General features: G+C 35.9%; 1 protein-coding gene across 2 annotated transcripts in view; it reads right to left on the bottom strand.

The window, feature by feature from the left end:
* Positions 1 to 13,668: 13,668 nt before the first annotated feature.
* OLFM3 (olfactomedin 3) overlaps positions 13,669 to 21,760 on the bottom strand; it is a 203,673-nt gene continuing 195,581 nt past the window's right edge. For both annotated transcript variants that reach the window (XM_047728403.1, XM_047728402.1), the window contains exons 5-6: positions 20,085 to 20,191; positions 13,669 to 18,961 (exon numbers count right to left, since the gene is read on the bottom strand). In XM_047728403.1, the coding sequence (XP_047584359.1) occupies positions 18,284 to 18,961; positions 20,085 to 20,191 (785 nt within the window). In that variant the 3' untranslated portion in view covers positions 13,669 to 18,283. The remainder of the gene's footprint in view (positions 18,962 to 20,084; positions 20,192 to 21,760) is intronic.

Below are 21,760 nucleotides of genomic sequence, written 5' to 3'. Positions count from 1 at the left end.
TCAACTCCCCCTCTGATTTGCCCCAATCCACTTTTCCTTTCCTTCTCCTAGTAGAAAGGGGAGATGAATCATGAGGGACTGTGGACTCTGAGAAACAAACTGAGGATTTTAGGGGGGAGGGGGTTGGGGGGGATGGACGAGCCTGGTGGTGGGTATTAAGGAGCGCACATATTGCATGGAGCACTGAAACTATGAATCTTAGGACATTGCATCAAAAACTAGTGATGTGGGGCTCCTGGGTGGCTCAGTGGGTTAAGCCTCTGCCTTCAGCTTAGGTCATGGTCTCAGGGTCCTAGGATCGGGCCCCGCATTGGGCTCTCTGCTTGGCGGGGAGCCTGCTTCCCTCTCTCTCTCTGCCTGCCTCTCTGCCTACTTGTGATCTCTCTCTCTCTGTCAAATAAATAAATAAAATCTTAAAAAAAAAGCTAATGATGTATTTTACAGTGACTAATATAACACAACTAAAAAAAAAAACCTGATGGTGGGGAAATCTGTGGTTCAGATTCTTCTAATCCCTGAAGAATAAAAATCACTGATGGTCCAGCCAATGGGCAGGAGTTGAGCTGATAAGTTGACCTAGGGAAAAGTGCAGAGGGTGAGAGATTCTCTTTTTTAAAAAATATTTATTTATTTATTTGACAGACAGAGATCACAAGGAGGCAGAGAGGCAGGCAGAGAGAGAGGAGGAAGCAGGCTCCCTGCTGAGCAGAGAGCCCGATACGGGGCTTGATCCCAGTACCCCGGGATCATGACCTGAGCCGAAGGCAAAGGCCTTAACCCACTGATTCACCCAGGTGCTCCGAGGGTGAGAGACTCTTGTTTCAGACTATAGAGAACATTTTGCCTGAGATTTCTGGGTTTATTCTGACCTCACTGCTAACTCACTGTGTAACCACAGGCTAAGTGAGTTAATCTTTCTGTGGCTTCATTTGTGCCTTTGTCAAATGGAAATAATAACACCTACTTCATGGGAGTGTTTGGAAGTTTAATTAAATTAGTGCTTTCAGCTTCTTAAATGAAAGTTGCTATAGAAGTGCAAAGCGCAATTATTGAAGTCATTTTTTTTCCTTTTCTTGTAGGGAACATGATGATTGAAACACATTTATTTTAATTGGAAACTTGACTAATTGCCTAAAGAAACCTTTCCTCATGGCATGCAATACATGTGACAATAGGTCAAACCTCTTTATAATAAATTGGATCATAATTTAATTCTTAATTTGACAAAAAAAATCTAATCTGTGTTAAAAACCAGTTATTTCAGAAATCTTTCAACATCTAAAAATTCTGTTTTGCAGTAATAGCAGTGAAATCTGACTTGCGGTCTGGTGTAGGAATGTGGGGTCTCCCACACCACTATTTATAGGGTTGATTGAATTTGCTAGCAATTTTTCTGGTGAATTGATTAGTTTTTGCTTTCTGGCTTAAACAAACAGAAAATCAGTGCTGTTTAAGAAAGGAGGGTGTCAACTATTTGAAGAATGGAAATTTCCACCAGAAAAACAATTTGATATGTGTCTGGGGTATGTCCATGTGAGCAAGTGGCTCACTAGTAGAAAAGAGGTCAAGGAATTGAGAGCCTCTGGTATTGGAAAATTCTAGAGTGGTAATATTAGAGAGAGTGATGATGAGCCAGGGTGCAAAATTCTGAAAACAAGGAGTGGGATCTGAGCGTCTACAGATGATTCTATATAGAAGGGTAATGAGTGGTGCGGTCTGATGACAAGAGATTAAAAACTGAGTTATGGCCCCATTAGGGGCCATAGGATCAATGGCAAAGGAGTAGTAATGAAGAGCGGAGAGTATCCATACTCACCTCCACACTCGGGCATTTGAGGGTCTCTGGGAGAGGAAATATCCCTCTTTTGAAAGGAGCAGTTGTGTCCTTCAGGGAGAGCTAAGTTTCCATTAGACTCAGCAGAGGTTCTCAGCTGAGAGCACTGATCATATACTAGAATCTTCTTTGGAACTTTAAAATCAATACGACGGCTGGGCCCCATTTCCAGATCAATTACATCAAAATCTATGGGGATAGATCCCAGAGAACAGAATGAAAAATCAAACAAAACCCCAAATACTTCTCTCAAGTATTGAGCTGGGTTTACACACTAGGACTGGAGGCAGGTTTCAGTTAGATTAAGAAGGGGAATGGCACATGGAAAGGAGAGGTTAGAAAGGAAGTGGATTCTGCTTAGATGGACTTTGACTTCTAGAGGACACTCAGTGGGAGTGAGAACTCTGAAAGTCCTAGGATTCTTGAACCATATGAATGACCACAGGCTATGACCATTGGGCAGTGGGGTGGGCAGGCAGGAAGTCCTTGCCGAGTATATGCCGAGTAGTCTGGCTTCCCTTTGACTCTTCACCAGTAGGCACAAGGATAATAGGGGAGAGAAGTTTATTCTTAGCAAGCAAAGCCCTTTTTTGACTACTGCCAGTGGGACTAGTGATGAGTATAAACACAGTCCAGACTATCTTTTTATTTACTTGGCTTTATTTCTATTTTTTTTTTTTTTGGATTTATATCCAAATATCGGCCTTGTTGTCTATCTCTGTTTTCTTTAAATTAGCATTGATTAATATGCCTTATAAACATTGTGAATTCTTGTTTCATGGTCATTTTTGAGGCTTAGAAAACCTGCGTCTCATGCAGGTGAACTCCTTAGGCTTTGATGAATGGAGATTCAGTAGTAGACAGTTTAGGGATGGCATTCAATAAAAGTGAAATCAGGGGCGCCTGGGTGGCTCAGTGGGTTAAAGCCTCTGCCTTCAGCTCGGGTCGTGATCCCAGGGTCCTGGGATCGAGCCCCGCATCTGGCTCTCTGCTCAGTGGGGAGCCTGCTTCCTCCTCTCTCTCTCTCTGCCTGACTCTCTGCCTACTTGTAATCTCTGTCAAATAAATAAAATCTTTAAAAAAAAAAGTGAAATCATCTTGGCACAGCCTGCCTGTTAATGATAGAAAGGGAGAAGCAGGTCTCTCTGCAGGGGATTAAAATTCAGCTAGATTCTTCTGAGGATTTAATTCTGCAGTCTGGCCACTTGAATATTGTTAAGTTGCTGGTAATATGAGACTTTACAACTTCTGTGTCTCTGAAAGAGTAAGTTATAGAAAGGAAAATCTACATCAGTATTAACTGAAGACACTATATGCTTTGATTTAAGAATTTGGAAAGTCAGTAAAGTGAACATAGCATTTATAGGTAGAGGGTAACTTTTGGGAATTTAACTTTTCTTATCCTCTTTTTATACCCTAGTACTTTTGTGGCATTTAGGGAAAACAGAACTTATATAGTTCTCTATATATAGATATATATATATATAGTTCTATATATAGTTCTATAACAATAGTTATATAGGGAAAACAGAACTTATATAGTTCTATATATATATCTATATATATGGTTTTATGTATCTAACTATATAACCATATAGTTATATAGTTCAGCAAATGGCCCAGTACATCCAATTTAATCAGAATAAATGCCTATGTCATATACACCATTGCGAATTTTATAACTTCTTTATCTGACTGTATTCTGTTCCTTCAGACCATCACATCACTCTTATAAGACATTTATCTTATTTATTTATTTATTTATTCATTTATTTATTTATATTGATTGACGCATTGCGTGTAGGCAAAGCTCTGCAGGATATTCTGGGGAGACTCTAATGGCAAGTTACTTAAGACTGTAACAGATGTTGCTGAGTTTTAGGGAAATGCTGACTTTATGTTGTGAATCTCTATCTCTTAGGGAAAAATAAGGAATTTCCAAATGCCTGCTAGCTATAAGAACAGAAGGCCTCAACAGCCTAGCTATAAAAATGGAACACTAAAATTCTGACAAGTTAAAAAAAATGACATCCTTTTTCTTATTAGGAAGCAAATTTCTCTCTCAGTTGTTCATTATTTGGTTATGGCTCTGCAGACATGATTAAAGAAGAGGTAGAACTTTAAATCTTAACTGAAAATACTTGTTTAAAACAAAACAAAAAGGCTGACCACAGGGGTGCCTCGGTGGCTCAGTGGGTTAAGCCTCTTCCTTTGGCTCAGGTCATGGTCTTAGGGTCCTGGGATCAAGTCCCGCATCTGGCTCTCTGCTCAGCGGGGAGGCTGCTTCCCCTGCTCTCTCTTCCTGCCTCTCTGCCAACTTGTGATCTCTCTCTCTGTCAAATAAATAAATAAAATCTTAAAAAAAAAGGCTGATCACAAAAGTGGGAATAAACACAGTCTTCCGTACTATTCTTAGTCTAGCATTGTTATTAGTAGTAGGAATTTTTGTGGGAGTTGTTATAGAAAGTCTAATAAGCATAGTGTTCCACTGTTACCTCTTATAGGTAAAAACCTGAGATATTTGGGTTTGTGTTGTTGCAAACTTAAGATTTGGAATTTCTCTTAACTTGGTCAATCACTGTGTTTAAACAAATATTTGATCCTATTATAAATATAAATATAAAAAAATTGAAAGTGATTCAAAAGTTATTGAGGAAATAAGTAACTAGCATCAGATGTTGAGATATATAATCTTAAGTTTTGAGTGTGATAAATATTGATTATTTACTTATTAAAGATTTGTTTTTACTTATTTTAGAGAGAGAGAGACAAAGCATTTGCATGTGACAGCGGGGTGGGGTGGGGCAGGGAGGAGCAGAGAGAGAGGGACTAGCAGACTCCACACTGAATGCAGGCCCAGGATTGTGCTGGAACCGAAAACAAGAGTTCAGTGCTTAACTGACTGAGCCACCCAGGCATCCCAAATGTTGATTTTTTAAACAACTGATAGCTTCATTCAATCACTTAACAGTTATTCATTAGGAAACCACTTTATTCCAGGCACTTATTTAAGCACTGCCAATAAAAAGAGAAGTAAGGGGCGCCTGGGTGGCTCAGTGGGTTAAAGCCTCTGCCTTTGGCTCAGGTCATGATCCCAGGATCCTGGGATCGAGCCCCACATCGGGCTCTCTGCTCAGCAGGGAGCCTGCTTCCCCCTCTCTCTCTGCCTGCCTCTCTGCCTACTTGTGATCTTTGTCTGTCAAATAAATAAATAAAATCTTTAAAAGAAAAAAATGAGAAGTAAGACAACCATGGTCCCAGCCATGATAGAGTTTACTTGCTGTTTGGCAGTGTATGAAAATTAGATAAAATAAGCAGATTCAAGGACATGAAATTGAATCTAGCAGCTGAGTCAGAAGCAGCATTTAACAAAGTACCGAATGTCTAATTCCTGTTTTTATGAAATTCAGAGAACACCTAGTCAAGTACTATGCACTGCAAAGTTCATAATAGGGCGTAAGTCGGCCTGTAAGTAATATCTGCATCCATAGTTTATTAAATAGATATACTGTAAATACTTACTAAACAAAGGAATGCATTATTGCAGCTGAGAATCAACTTGTGTATAACCTAAACTTGTTTTCTTATTATAAGCTTTATCTTTTTCTTTTGCCCATTTTTTTCCTCTTCCTGTCTTCATTACACCTTCTGATTTGAACTGACTTCCTCTGTTTTGGGGGAGCTAAAATATAGGGTTCCAGGAAGCTCTTACTGGGCGCTTTGAAATCAGTCTAAAGGACAGCCTAGGGAGGTTAAGGTCCTTAAGTAGGAATTTCAGTGTAGTCCACATCTGTTTATACTATAATAAATACGCTAATTTCCTTTCCTTCTGTTTCTGAGGATGATTAGAAGTTATATCATTCCTCCAGAGGAACATACCCAGTAGGATTTCATGCACTGAAATACTGGTGCATATATGGGGCTTATTTGAAGAGATTTTATAACATCATTAGTCAGCTTCTACAGAGGTTGGTCTAACAAAAAATCTCACACATATTTGGGAAAGTGATTAATTGGACTATAGGGTCAAGGGTAAGATTTTAAGTCTGTTTTATAAACATGTGAGCTGGTACTTCTCTGAAAATCATTTCACCAATACCACTGTATACTTCTGCAGAGACAAAAACTACGTTTCCTTGCAAATTTCTCTAACTCCTATTCTCTATTACTTTCCCCCCTTTTTTAGTTGAGATTAACATACAATTTTACATTAGTTTCTGGTGTACAACATAGTGATTTGACAAGTCTATATGTTATGCCATACTCATCACAAGTGTGGCTCCCATCTGTCACCATACAACACTATTATAATACCAGCAACTGTGTTCTCTATGCTGTACCTTTTATCACTGCATCTTAGTCTGTAAGAGGAAGCCTGTATCTCCTACTCTGCTTCACATATTTTGCCAGTTCCCCTCTCCCGCCTCTGGCAACTACTAGTTTTCTTTATTTATGGGTCTGTTTCTGCTTTTTGTTTCTTTGTTTTGTTTTTTAGGTTTCACATATAAATGAAATCCTGTGGTGTTTGTCTTTCTCTGTCGTACTCATTTCTCTTAGCATTATACCCTCTAGGTCCACCCATGTTGTTGCAAATGACAATATCTTATTCTTTTTTATGGCTGAGTAGTGTTTCATTGTATATCTATGCACACATGCACACATCTTTTTGTTTATGGATGGACAGTTGGATTGCTTCCAATATATACAGGGGTGCATATATTGTTACATATTGGCTATTGTAAATAATGCCATATATATAGGGGTGCATATATCTTTTTGAATCAGTGTTTTCATTTTCTTTTTTTTTAAAGATTTTATTTATTTATTTGACAGAGAGAGAGAGAGCAGAGAAGAGGGGAACAGCAGGCAGAGGGAGAGGGAGAAACAGGTTTCCTGCTGAGCAAGGAGCCTGATGCGGGGCTTAATGCCAGGACGCTGGGATCATGACCCAAGCCAAAGGCAGACGCTTAACTGACTGAGCCACCCACGTGCCCCAGTGTTTTCATTTTCTTTGGTTATATCCCAGTAGTGGAATTACTGGGTCATATGGTATTCATGTTTTTAATGTTTGAGGAACCTCTATACTGGTTTTTTATAGTAGCTGCAATAATTAATATTCTACCAACAGTGCATGAGGGTTCCTTTCTCTCCACATCCTCATCAACACTGGAACACTTATTATTTCTTATCTTTTTGATTCTTGCCATTATGACAGATGTAAGATGACATCTCATCATGGTTTTGATTTGCCTTTTGCTGATGATTAGTGATGTTGAGCAGTTTTTCACCTGTCTTTTGGCCATCTGTATGTCTTCTTTGGTGAAAGGCCTTTTCAGGTCCTTTACCCCTTTATTCATCATATTATTTGGATTTTCTTTTCTTTTCTTTTCTTTTTTTTTTGGTGTTGAGTTGTATTAAGTTTTTTTATATATTTTTGCTATTAGCCCCTTATGGGATATATCCTTGGCAAATATATTCTCTCAGTCAGTAGGTTGCTTTTTCATTTTGTTGCCTATTCATTTTGCTGTGCAGAAGCTTTTAATTTTGCTGTAGTTCCAATATTTTATTTTTGCTTTTGTTTCCCTTGCTGCAAGAGACATATCAAGTAAAACATTTCTATGGCCTATTTCAAGGAAATTATTGCCTTTGTTTTCTTCTGGGAGTTTTATGGTTTCATGTCTCACATTTAGGTCTTTAACCTATTTAGAATTAATTTTTTTAAGATTTATTCATTTAGGGGCACCTGGTTGGCTCAGTGGGTTAAGCCTATGCCTTCAGCTCGGGTCATGATCTCAGGGTCCTGAGATCGAGCCCCAAGTCGGGCTCTCTGCTCAATGGGGAGCCTGCTTCCCCCTCTCTCTCTGCCTGCCTCTCTGCCTACTTCTGATCTCTCTCTCTGTCAAATAAGTAAATGAAATCTTTAAAAAAAAAAAAGATTTATTCATTTATTTTTTAGAGAGAGCTGGTGCATCCAGAGGGGCAAAGGGAGAGGGAGTAGGGGAGAGTCTCAAGCAGACTGCACTGAGTGTGGAGCCGTACACGGGGCCCAGTCTCATGATCCTGAGATCATATCCTGAGCCAAAATTAAGAGTTAGATGCTTAACTGACTGAGCTACCCAGGTGCCCCTTGGGTTTATTTTTGAATATGGTATACAGAAGTGGTCCAGTTTCATTCTACTGCATGTGGCTGTATAGTTTTCTCAGCACCATTTATTGAAGAGACTTTTTTCATTGTGTATTCTTGCCTCCTTTGTTGTAGATTAATTGATCATATAAGTGTACATTTATTTCTGATCTCTCTGTCCTGTTCTGCTCATCCATGTGTCTGTTTTTTATCTATTGCCATATTGTTGTGATTACTATGGTTTTTTAGTATAGCTTGAAATCTGTGTTCTCCCTTCTTTCTTAATATTGATGATTCTCCTTATGGAATTATTTGGACTGAGTGGGCTTTTCATTGGGCCTAGATATGCAAGCAAAGATTCTGAAGGTAAGGGGCACCTGGGTGGCTCAGTGGGTTAAAGCCTCTGCTCTCAGCTCCGGTCATGATCCCAGGGTTCTGGAATCGAGCCCCACATCGGGCTCTCTGTTCGGCAGGGAGCCTGCTTCCTCCTTCTCTCTCTCTCTCTGCCTGCCTCTCTGCCTACTTGTGATCTGTCTGTCAAATAAATAAAAATCTTTAAAAAAAAAAAGATTCTGAAGGTAAGACAGGAAAGAGGACATTCAAAATGTGGATGTAAACTTAGAGGAAAGAAAAGTAATATTAAGTATGTGGATAAGGAGGAGGGCTTTATGACTGGATTAGAGGAAGTATGTTGGGTATTAATAGAAAATAAATTTATAAACATCAGGTGCAGTCAGTCAGAACAGCCTGAAATTGATGTAATGGGAAGAAAAAAACTATGGTTTGCTAAAGAACAAGGAGTGTTGTAATGCTTTATCAAGGTGACCCTGACAGAAGAATGCAGATTAGATTTTTGTGAGGACAGGTTAGAGACAGAGATATCTCACAGCAGACTTTTGTAGTACCCTTTGTAGGTAGAAGATGGTGAGATCTTGTATCACTTGTGGCTCTGGTGTGAGTCAGGAAGATGGAGGAAAAAATCGTTTGAAATAATAAACAACAGATATTTGTATTTTAATAAGAGTTTGAATATAGGAAATAAAGGTAATGGAAGAATTAACGATGTCTAAAACAGTGATATTGGTGAAATGTAATGGTTTGACTGGTCAAGCCAGCAACAGTTCTCTACAGCAACTGTAGAGAACCTACAGTTTATCAGGGAATACTATGCTAATCTGGATGCCATTTATGACCTCAAAAGCTCATAGTCCAGGGTGGAAGGCAGACAAGGGAATAAACACTTAATTAAAGTACTTAATTAATTAATTTAATTAATTAAGTACTTTATTAAACACTTAATTAAAAGTACTATAATTGAGGCAAGTATAAGGTAATATGACAGCATAAAAAGAGATCAGGGAGCATAGCTGAGGAGCAATTAGAAAAACTTTCTAGAAGAAGCAAATTGTTAAGCTCATCTTTGAAACACAGGTAGGAATTAATCACATAAGAAAGACACTGCATATAGTGCTATGGGTAGAAGGAATCGCAGGAGAGGAATGTTGAGGAGTAAAACCTCAGTGTTTATTTGTTGAGCTAAATGATGGATGGTTGTATTGTGTTAAGGAGAGTAGACTTTATTGTCTAGGGAAATGGGTGGAGGGAAGATTTGCTCACTGATCATTATGCTATCTTTAAATTAAGGGGACATTTTTGTATAGGTATCACTTAGATAGTTAGAAATTCTCAACTTGGAGATATAAAATGGATTTAGAATTCATTCAGTAAAGCTGAAACCATGTGAGAGGGTTAGTTCTTTAAAGAAGTGTGAAGAGGAAAGAACCATAGATTTCAAGCTGAGTTGTGTAAGTGGGGGAATAGCCTGAGATAGGTAGCAGGTTTTAGTTTTAATTGGCTAAATGAGCAGTATGAAATGTTTGTCTTAGCTTTTATATAATATAGGTAATTCTCTAGAAACTACTTGAAAACTTTTGGAAACTGAATTAAACTTTCATTTTTGTCTCTCCTTTCCTTCTTGTATTTTACCTTTCAATCTGAGCTATACAAGGATCTGAGTCCCAGTTCATGCATAGCCTTTATTGATCATTTAGAATAACAGATAGGAGAAAGAGCTGAAAGAAACCTTGGGGACCATCGAGTTAAGTGGTTTTCAACTTCTTTTTTGCAACAACAAAAAATGTTTCCTGACAATAAAACCTAAACACAGGAACATTTTAAAAGGTAGATAAAAGTGAAGTTGCTTTTATTGGAAGTAGCAAGTGAAGGTTGTGGCTCATTTTCCCACCTCAATTAAGCGTGTCTGTTTTTTCATGGCAGACTCAAAAGGATCCCTATGGAAACCTCAAGCTCTAAAGGGCAGCTTTTGAAAACCGCTGATAGAGCCTCCTGCTTTCGTTTATAGAAACCAAGACATATAGTTAAACGTAACTTCAGAACTAATATTCTGCCTTTGCAAGACTTGCTTGCAGTAGATGAATAACCCATCTTCACTCTTGCTACTTAGAAGGCATTACAAGTTGCATTTACTTAGACTCACGGGCAAATGAATGACCATCAGATTTCTTGTTGGTGTGTCCTTTGAAAACACAGGATAAGGAAGGAGAGGGTAACAGGTGAAGAGGGGAGGAATGGCTCCTTGACTTTCTCCTGGCCTGGTAGCACACGCCATTTTGAGAAAACCCTATTGTGCCAAAGATGAAGTATATTCCTAAGAGAAGTCTTTACTTACAGGAGAAATGAAGGCAAAATAAGAAATAAGAAACTGAGGGGTGCCTGGGTGGCTCAGTTGGTTAAGCGACTGCCTTCAGCTCAGGTCATGATCCCAGGGTCCTGGGATCGAGTCCCGCATTAGGCTCCCTGCTCAATGGGGAGCCTGCTTCCCCTCCTCCCATTGCCTACTTGTGCTCTTTCTCCCTCTGTCAAATAAATAAAAAAAATCTTAAAAAAAAAAGAAATAAGAAACTGAGTGGGTGAAAATTAAAATGTTTTTTCCTTTTTAGAAATTAGTGTGAAGAGGAGAAATAAGGCAAATAACTATGGTGACCCTTTTAAGGTATTTTGTCCTATAATAGAATTCTGTATCATGGAGAGAAAAGTCACCTGAGAGCAAGTTAAGCCATTTTTACCTTCTTGACACTTCCTGTATTTAAAATCTTACTTTAGTAAGAGATAGGAATTTATTTCCAGTAAAATAAATTTGGAAAAGTTAATTTCTTATGATGTTCTAAGAATGGAACAAAGTTTTTCGTATTTTTAGATATGAGAAGATACTCCATCTTATACTTCTTTGGTTAATACCATTTACTATGGGATTATTCTGTGTTAGAAACTGCCAGGATAAATAAGGAAAATAATTAATTGCTCCTACTCTGGGGAAGTCCATACTAACTTGGAGGAAACAAATAATGTGAGGTAATAATTTCAGTAATACAAGATTAATACTTTAAGAACACAAAAGAATGACTTTTGTATAGACTTCTGAAATAAGATGTTTTAAGTGAATTCTGAATGATGAATAGGAATTTAATGAAAGAGAGTAAGATGTCAGACTTGAATGTGGATTATGAAGGAAGGTATAAAATTTACCCTTTAGTCTGACTTGCAAAATGAGGGATTGCTTGGGTCAGGGAGCATTTCATAAAGCCATGGTTGGTGGAAGTGTCCCTTGGCCAAAGCAAAAGGTAAAACTGATTACATAGGAGAAATCAGAGGTCAGTATTCAAAAGAAGCTTTTCCAAACAGGCCACCCAATTCTGAGTATAGAAATGGAGATTAGAGAGTTGATTGAAGAGAGCTAGAAAACACTGAGTGAACCAAACGAACTGGAGGTAATTGTTGAGAACAAACATCTGAAATAGGCACTAATTCAGATTTTAGATATGTTTAAATTTTGTCATATTTTATTTGTCGTGAGAATCTCATAATGTAAGGGAAGGTGCATTTAAAGAGCCAAAGATGTGGTGGGAAGGAAGGCTGAGGATGGGATGATGTTTCTGTTAACTGAGGTGAGAAGGAAAAGCGGTGAGGGTTGGGGGAAAGAGACGTACTTTGGTCTGGAACATATTAAGTGCTATGGAATATATATGGAGAAATATAAACATTGAAACATAAATGTTCTGTTTTCTTATTAAGGATAAAAATGTTTGCCCTCCTTATTCCACAGAACTGTTGTAAAGCCATACATGGAAGAATAGAAATGACACAGCCTTGAAAAATAGAAAGCAATGTACAATGGAAAGAGTTCTTTTGGTTATGTTCAGTGCACATATTCTAAGGAAGAATGGCAAGAAAAGCTAATCACAAATTAATTATGCATTTTAGCCACTTTGCTGGGCCAAGCTTTACCTGAAGGGCAAGAATATCATTTATATAGAAACTCATTACTCATATAAAGACATATTCCATTTCTTTTTCAATGCATACTGCATATTCCAAGAGTAGTTTCTAATGGAGTTTAATAAGGACACTGGAGGAGAGAGAATAAAAATACTTCTTTTTATTCCTTTTGGTTCACATTAAAGTAGAAGCTAATGAATGTCTTCTCAAAGTCTTTGGTTGGGAGGGGGGAAGAAAACATCACTGACAGAAGCTGCTTCAATGCTTTACTCAGCATCACTTTATAAACTTGACTGGAGGATTTTTTTTTTTAATAAAAATCTTTGTATTTTCTGTAGCTGTAGATTGCATACATATCAATTATAATAATTTCTCAAGCAAGACAAGTGGTATAACCTTTCGTTTTCGCTGTTTCTGTGTTGCCACTCTTGCTAATTTCAGAAGAGGAGTTTGCCGTTCAATTTGAGGAAGCACACGGGTCTGCTCAGTATCAGTCAGATTCTAATGGGGCTGCCAAAAGGCTGTGCTAGAATTATAAAAAATGTTCTCCAGTTTCAGGTAGTTAAAAGAGTCTTAAAATAGAGAGTCTGGGTCACTGAATCTGGTAAGAAGATGCCCTACAGACTGGATCACAGAAAAATAATTAGATTTGAACAAAGTATTAAGTCCCTTTAAATGTTTTATAGAGAACGACTTAATCTTGAGTTCTTCTGAGGAAAAAAAAAATTACCCATAATATTAGGGTGTCGATTTTTTTCCTTTCTGAAGCAAGCTGAAATTTTTGGATTGCAAGACAGAGGACAGACATTCAGTGCTTATCATAAAGACGTTTAGTAAATTTGTGATTAAATTAGGTTGCGTTGACATGGTAGTGATCTTTTGGGTCATGGTTCTTTGGGAATGTGATGAAAGCTCTGAAGTCTCTACATGAAAGAATGTACAACCACATATATACACTAAGTTTAGCACATATTTTCAGGGTTCAGCCATGCCCAGACGTATATCCTTAAACTCCAAGTTAAAAAAATAACTTCTGTAATAGAGACATATCAAGAAATGCTTGGTCCATGGATTTCTAGGAACATAAAGGAAGATGTTAAATTTTGTACGTGGATTAGATTTGTGACATTCCATTCTTTGACTGAATTTGCCTGGCAGGCTGCTTCTAAGAGAAATCACTCTTTACTGTTCCCTCTTATACATTACTTCCTACCCCAACCCTGCCCCTAACAAATATTCACTCACTTTTAATGACTTAAAGTATTTATTTCCTTCACAACAATTAGTACAATCATAACTTTTTTCCTTTATATATATATATATATATATATTTATTTTTTTTTTTTTTGCAGCCTGTTCTTACTAAAATGTAAGCACATGAAGAAGACCTTATCTGTTGACAGTTCTATCCTTATCATCTAGAAATTGTCTAGATACATAGTTTTGCTCAGGGCTTATTTTTCAAATAAATGAATAAATAATGCAATATTACCTAGTTGGAAAGCCCATAAACTACGTATTGGTAACATATATGAGTTCATGAAGTTAAGAGTGACATAGACAAAAAGCTTAGCTGGATATGTATTACCAAGTTCAATATGATAATTCTATAACATGCTTAAATTTGAAATGGCTAATGCTTCTTTTAGTCAGCTCATTTTTTGAGGTCTTTTCAAGACCTTTGTCATATAATATTTATCTTCTGGAAATGTCTGCTGAAAATACGGTATTTCCAGGTCTGATTGTAGTAGGGAATGATACATTATGGTGAAATTTTGGTTATTTATTTATTTATTTATTTATTTAGAATATGGGTGTGAGCTCTTCTAGACAGACTATACCATTGGTAGGGATGCAACCCAAATACAACCGTATTTGTGTGTATGATATCAGCAAATGTCTTGTAGCACTAAGGTATTCCTGAGAACTTCTCCTTATTTACCACATTGCTTCACATCTCTAATTAGGAATAATGTTTTAAGATGGTTATAGTTATGAAAGATACTAAATATTCTTGGCAAGGTACAGTGTTAGGTCCTTATATCATTTTCAGGACATGTTTAGGGATAATTATGCTTGTAAAACTTACTTGGCAACCATGAAATGAGCTTTAAAGGGTAACCAGTTTGACATTTTGGAATCAAAGCAGAATCCAAACAGGATTAAAATTATTCTAAGTCTAATGGAATAGTTCAACCAAAAGGCAAAAGCTGTATAAAATAATTTTAAGATGTGAATCTGATAAATCAGCTTGGTAAAGTCAGTTGGGAGGTTTTCATATGGATTGGTTAAAAGAGTAGAACAGTTTTCTATTAAAGAGATTGTCATCAGTTGGATTCATTATTTCATAGAAAAATAGCTAGAATATTTTGAAGTTGGTGTTCCTTCCATCAACTAATGTTTTCATTGTATTTTTTCTAATATAAGTTAAATTCAAAACAATATATTTTACAAAGCCCAGACCTTCTCTGAGGAGTCACCGATTATTAAAAATTATTACCTAAGAGATTTATTTATGCTAAGCTTAGTTAATTTTAGAACCAGAAACCATTCCATGATCTTGATTTCAGTATGGATATAGTCTACTGAACTGAGTGATATTTAGTTCCTCTGGGACTCTCTAGAAATCAGTGTCTCTACCTATAAGCAGTCAGAGATTAAGGCTTTGTGTCATCCTATAATGGCTAATTTTAATTTAATTCTCCCTGCATATAGTGCAAGGTAGACCACTTTATAGTAGTTCTTATGGTCCATTTATCATGTGGTGGTAGAGAAGGCGAAGTAAAATTTGTCTGTAAATGCCCTTTCTTTTATAATGTCATAGGAACTCAAGGTGTTCGTAAAGGATATAATTGTACCTTCTTGGTCAAACCAGCAAGTTGCCATTTTTCAATTCTTTTTTCAAAAGTGTCTGATATATTTCTAGAAGGCTTAGCTTTTAGAAACTCTTCACTATCTATTTTTTCATATTCACTCTAACTCGAAGGAATAGTTTTAATTTTGCTATCAGTTGCATTCAAATTTAGCATTTGGAGAAATGATTTGGTAATCTTGAGTGCTAAGGAGACCAGTAGGGTTTTCTTTTTTTCTTTTTTCTTTTTGGAAATATACTCTTTAAGGAGAATAAAGCTAAAGGACTATTATATGTAAAACTTACCTTAGTAGGAAAATAACTTTTACTTTTAGGAAAACAGAAGAACAGTTTTGTATAGTTATATTTAAAAAATAATTCTTCTGGGTGAAAAATTTATACTTGTAAGTTTGGTAGTGATTTGAAAGACCATTTTCTCATTAGGATTAAATTGTTTCTGAAGAAAAGATTTCATTAGAAGGAGTAATATGGATTATAAAGATGAAATGACTCTGAGTACAGTGATAAAAACCAGAGATTTTGAATTTATGGTAAATTTTATCTAATTACTTGTAATGTTATATTTAGGTATATCATTATTTTCTCTTTTATCCTACATACTGGTAATGCACTGAAACACTATAATTTTATGAACTAATAGATATATGTGTAGATAGTAAGTATTGTGATTCAAGGGCCACAAATAAAAAGGTCACACAAACACAATCAGACCATGATCATGTTATTATTTGAATGACATAGAAGTTTGTTAACGATCTGGTTAATTCAGAAAATACCAGTTGCACAGTTCATTTAGGATTAAGCTTGGATTTCTTTACTGATAGGATTATGTAAATGATTTTAAAGTAGTAAGTTATTTCCCTCATAAAATTTGTTTGAGAGTTAAAAAAAAACAGTGATTAGAGTAAGTTCTTGTTTCAGGCACAAAACTGATAATAATTTATTAAGAAGAATGCTTTTAAACTGTAAATGTTTAATGCAAATCACATTTTTAAATTCATGTTACCCCCACTTCTATGACAATAATAAAATCTGTGCGTGCCCTAGCAGCACATACACTAGAAATTGGATGTGGTGATGATACCTTACATAGAAAACAATAAAGTGCTTTACAAGCTGCACATCTCACAAAAAAGCTGTGATCATCCAGGTTTTGAATGTATGTGATACTATATTACATCATTTTTTTAAAAAACAAGTAATGAAGACCCAGATATCCATCAGAGACCATCTACTTAAAAATTCATTCATTTTTTAAATTAACTTTCTTTCTTCATACAAACTCTTGATATACAAAGTATTGGCTGATTATTTTTGTGGTGTGTGTACAATGACAAGTGAATCCCCTAAATTTTCTAACTCTCAAAAGCAGAGGAGAACTTATATAAACATTTTAAAAGAGAAGACAACATTGCAAAAGGACCCAGAGTGGTTGCTAAGTCATGCTAACTTTTTTTAGGCAAAAAGTAAAGAAACCATTGTTAAACTTGAACAATCTCAAGATTGAGTTATTTAATTCTATGACTTTGACAGTGAGATACTTGAGAATTACGTTTTACTTGTGACATTTGAAATGAATTACTTAAGTGTTAGCATTTCTTTACACAATGCTCTATCTGAATTACTATATCCTTACTTTACAAAGGAAATTATTATTATGTATGTGTGAAACTAAACATTTACCACAATTTAAGTTACACATTATTTGTTATAGAATATACTTTTTAAATTGTAAAACCAACCCACACTCTAGTTTCTGTAAAACTGTCTTAGGTAAGTATTTTTAACATATGGAAAGGACATCCAAACTCAATGACATGTTTGATAAATATCGATTATATGTTTTTGAGATTATTAACATAAAATGTTATTAAAACTTTCTTTTTTGGTTACATTATTTCTGCACACATTATGAATCAGGGTAACAAGGGGTTGCCCTCCCATCTTGTTTCCTGAATTGGTTTTTTGCACATTTAAACCACACAGACAGCTCCCAAGTCTACCCATCATTTTCTTTTGCACTCACATTGCCAGTAACTCTCCAGGGTCATAATGTAAATCTAGATGACCTCACAGAAATTTTCTTTTTAAGAGTTTCTATATGTGCTTCATGTACTTTCAGAGTCCTGACACAAGTAATTACATTATTGCAAGTTGTGTGTAAAATTTAAGTTAAAACACTAATAGACTTATTTATGAAGAACAAAATTTGGTTGGTTGTATAATAAATGAGTAAAGTCAACTCAAATCCAAAATTTTCTGACTCAGTTGCATCTTTGCAAGCAACAATGTGGGTTGCTTTCAGTGAAGTGAATGGAGTAACTCATCTGTAGTTAGTTTTAGCATTCAGTGTTAGTGATCCAATAAATTTGGGGTAAAAGAAATATTCTATGTAAGGAATTTAGTTTGATTTTTCTTCCTGATTATAAATTTAAATAAAGGGGTAAGCCAAGAAGATATTTTCTCCTGACCACACTTGAAAATTGGCCCATAATAATTACTGAGATTAAACTTCAGTGTATTTTATAAAAAATATTACTTACTTTCACAGAAGTGAAGAGATACAATTGCACAATGGTGGTTACAATGGTAGAAATACATATTGCCAATAAAATGTTAGCAAGAGATTTAAAAATGACTGTACAGCACCGCATCAGAGAATTCTATAACAGCAAAATGAGTAATATATTTTCCCTATAAATAAAATCCTTAAATCTTTTTTAGAAATAAATGGGAGGAAAGTGCTTTTTTTTCCCCTAATTCCTACCAAAATATTTCCTGATGTAGAGCAAAAGACAGTAAAAAATGACAGAATTAAAAAAGAAGACATTCATGCATTTAAGCCATCATTAGTCTCTGACTCTAATATAAGGCAGATCATTAACCTTTTGCAAAACTATAACTTTAGATGCTTAAGCTCTTTTTAGTGCTTTTCACGACAAGGACATGATAGGCCCCGTAAATTTAGGAGTTAAGATGTGTTTCCAACAGGTCAATTTAGACAGGCTCGGCTGATTTTTGACAAACCAACTTTATAATAAAAAAAAATGCTTTGGAGAAATGATGAGAAGTTACAATAAAGGGAAAACAGAAGGGGGTTCTATAGAGTTTATCACAAATGACACGGTTTCAATCAATGAAAACAAATTACATTTGCTTATGTGTCATCCTCAGTCTTAATGATGTGGAAAAGGGTGACATTGAATAGGACCTGGTGACCATTGTTCCAGGCATAAAGAGCTCTATCTCTTGCGTTGTAGTCAAGCATGGATATGTGAAAGTATTGGTTATGAAAGGGAATGTCCGTGTACTCATATGTGGAGGTTTTGGTGGAATATGAGTAATATACCTTGGCTCCTGTTAAGTGGGAATTGGTGACATACAGTGTCCCACAAATCATGAAAGATTCCCCTGCACTTCTCTTGGGGTAGCCAGTGCTCCAGCTCTTCATCACCTCCAAGGTGTCTTGGTTAAGTTGGCTGATGACTATATTGCCGGCATTTTGGTTCGTTGCATACACAGCCCACAGCCCTATTTCATCAGCCATTAGGTCGATGTCTGAGAAGCCACCCCATGTGTAGGGGTAAACGTTGTGAAATCCAGCATACTCAAGGCTTCGTTGGGCAAGCACTCGCCCCATATCAAAGCTGTATTTGATGATGATGTTACTCTGATACTTGTTAAAATAGAGTGAGCCATTGTAGACAACATGGTTGGTTCCTGCCCATTTGAAAGGGAGGTTGTATGTCCGTGATTCAGCCCCACTGACGAAGTCTGCCATTGATTTGTACTCACGAACAATTTTATTGTTGGTATAACTGTCCATGTACCAGACCTGAGGAAAAGGGGAAAAAAAAATAGAGGAGTGACTAAATTCTGTACTTGTCTGAGATTTCCAAAATAAAGACAGTGAGAGTCAGCACATTTTAATACCTCCATTCTCAGGATCTGGAAGCCACTTATTATTTTACTGCTGACCTCCTGCAATGTGATAGCACTGCAGGAGAAAATTGTGGGATTGTCTACGTGGAAAGCAAACAACTGAATTCACTGCCTTAAAGTTGATTTGCTTTCTGTTCTTTTTATTATTTATTTGTTTCTCTGACCATTCAGTGCATATCAAGTGAACGAAACGTGTATCAATGCAATTCACGTTACTTTGTTCATTTGAAGGATCAGTAAAATCAGTGATAACAGCAAAAAAATACTACCTTTAGCAACTATATTCTTTTGCTCTGAAAAATATATGGTCTAATTTTACTCATTTATTTCTCCTTTATGGATACCATAGAAACTTACAGTAACGCTTGTTAATTGGATCACCTTATAGGTACAGCTGTTTTTTAGTGTAACCATTTTATTAATTTAGCTACTAATCTCATTTGCATGTAACCCTTGAGAATCTTAATGTGAACTGAATTTTGTGATAGACCATAAATAGCGCTATGGTAAGTTTCCAGTATATTGATTTACATAATGCAGACATTGCCAACTTAGGAAAATATACTCCAAAAGTTTCAGTACTATTTACTTTAAAATTACCTCTAGATTCCAGGGATATTTTAGCTTGTTAGTGAATCAGTTGCTCTTGAGTTTTTCACTTACTTAGTGTTATTTTTTTTTTTCCTCACACTAATGAGCAGGTTTTAGAAGGAGTGTGTAGAGACTTTTTGTACTTGTAATTAGCTCTTTATTAGCATAAAACAAGACTAAAACGAATAAAAACTGAACTAGCTTTACTGTTGAATTAGAAGATGGAATATTTTACTAAAATAAGGTTGCTGTAGATATGTTCATATTATCAAACGGAGAATACTTGGCAAACAACGTTAACACTTTTCAAGTTGAAACTATTTTTTTTTTGAAACTAATATTCCTAAAGAAAATAAATCATTCGATAGACATAAAGTGCAAATAAAGTATGATTCTAAGCAAAGGTGTTTGTGGAAGCAACATACTCTATTATTTTTTTCAGATGCTAAAGGGTCTGTCATCCAAGCGCCAAATCGGGTTCCAGATGTCTTGACTGTAATTGGGCCTGTGATTTTCATCAATTTGCCACATGCTGGAATCAAAGAAACATAAACATGTTGGGTGAACATGACCAATGATTGCAACACACATATTTATACCAAAGTCAAACTCCTACCATACTCAAGAGCAAAGAAAGGGATCCTGAAATAAAGCAAATCCATGAGATTAATATCACATATTCTGAATGAATGACCATTCATATTGGGTTCTGTGCCTTTAACTGTAACTTGAACCATGAGTAGCTGCTTTTTCAATGCTGTAAATCCAAAGAGTAGAGGAGTTCTGAAATGGGAAATGGTTTGTACAGTCTGGAAAGAAATAGTGAGGGAAGTCATTATCATTATACTGAGTTAGCAGCTGCTTCACTTAAGGAAAGAGGTCAGAAAAATTACACAAATTGACCACGGACCTGTTTACCTGATCATCAGCTCTCCTACCTTTCCCTCTCCCTTATGGCTTGAGACTTTGGACAACGTATACAAGCCAGAAAGAACTCTATAAGCTGATTTTAAGTATTGGTGAATGAGCAGCTCCTGTGAAAGATATCTTTCTAGAAAGATATCTTTATATATATAAAAATTCAACCATGATCTACCTGAAAGAGGTAGAATTTTGAAGGGCAAAAGCCTTGTGCAGGTAGCAGGGCCCGGTACAGCAGCCTTGAAGGTGCAAACAAAAAAATTCCAAAAAACGTAAGCCCTCAAGACCTTGTAGACACATGTAACGAAAGATGTAGAATATCAGTCAATGCAGTACCTGTAGAAAAATTAATGACTTTCTTGAAAAATTGTAATATTCTTATCACCATAGCTGTAGAATCTTGGGAAAACCTCAGACTTTATAAATGCCCAAACCTAAGCCAAACAGAAACTCAGTCATTTTCTAAGATTTTCAACACCAAAAATTAAAAGTGACTTATACACTCTGTGAAAGGCAATATGAGTGCCTATAAATGTTGACCTTTAGTCTATAAAAAGGAATACCTTCTTCATCCATTTATGCCCCATTTTCTCCCTTGCTTTTCTTTTTTGCTTAATATTTTTTTGGTTCTGTTTGTTCAACGTTTCTTCCATTTTCTGCCTATCCTTAGAACTTATAATTTTCCAATTAGTTCCTATTCCCATGTATTTGGAAGATAAAGAACAGATCCCCAAAGCAGATCAAGGACATTACTAACTGTAGTTTAGAGCTTTTTTTGACTCCTTTTTCTCTGTGTGAGTTTCTCATAAGAATAATTTGTAACTTGTAAAATACTAAGCTGTTCAGTTAGGAAGATGATGGATGATAATGTCATATTTTCTACTATTATTTCTGTGATAACTACAAATTTAGTAATCTCTAGCACTTCATGAAACCTGAATGGAATACATTTTTTTCTCCTTTTGTGAAAGAAATTGGATAAGATGGCTTTTTTATATACATTATATAAATGAATTACTTTATAAGTTCCTCATACCTAATAAACTAAGCAAATAATTAAAGAGACTTTATGGCATTATCTGTATTGAATAGCAAAACATTGGCCTAAACCTGTTTAGAATATATCAACTCAACTTGGTATAAACATATGAACAATACGTGGGTAAGTAGTATCAGTTTG

This window comes from Lutra lutra, chromosome 4 (genome assembly GCF_902655055.1).
Source record: "Lutra lutra chromosome 4, mLutLut1.2, whole genome shotgun sequence".
Classification (NCBI taxonomy): Eukaryota; Metazoa; Chordata; class Mammalia; order Carnivora; family Mustelidae; genus Lutra; species Lutra lutra.
Note: the sequence above shows the minus strand (reverse complement) of the source record. Positions and strands in the feature narration are given on the sequence as shown.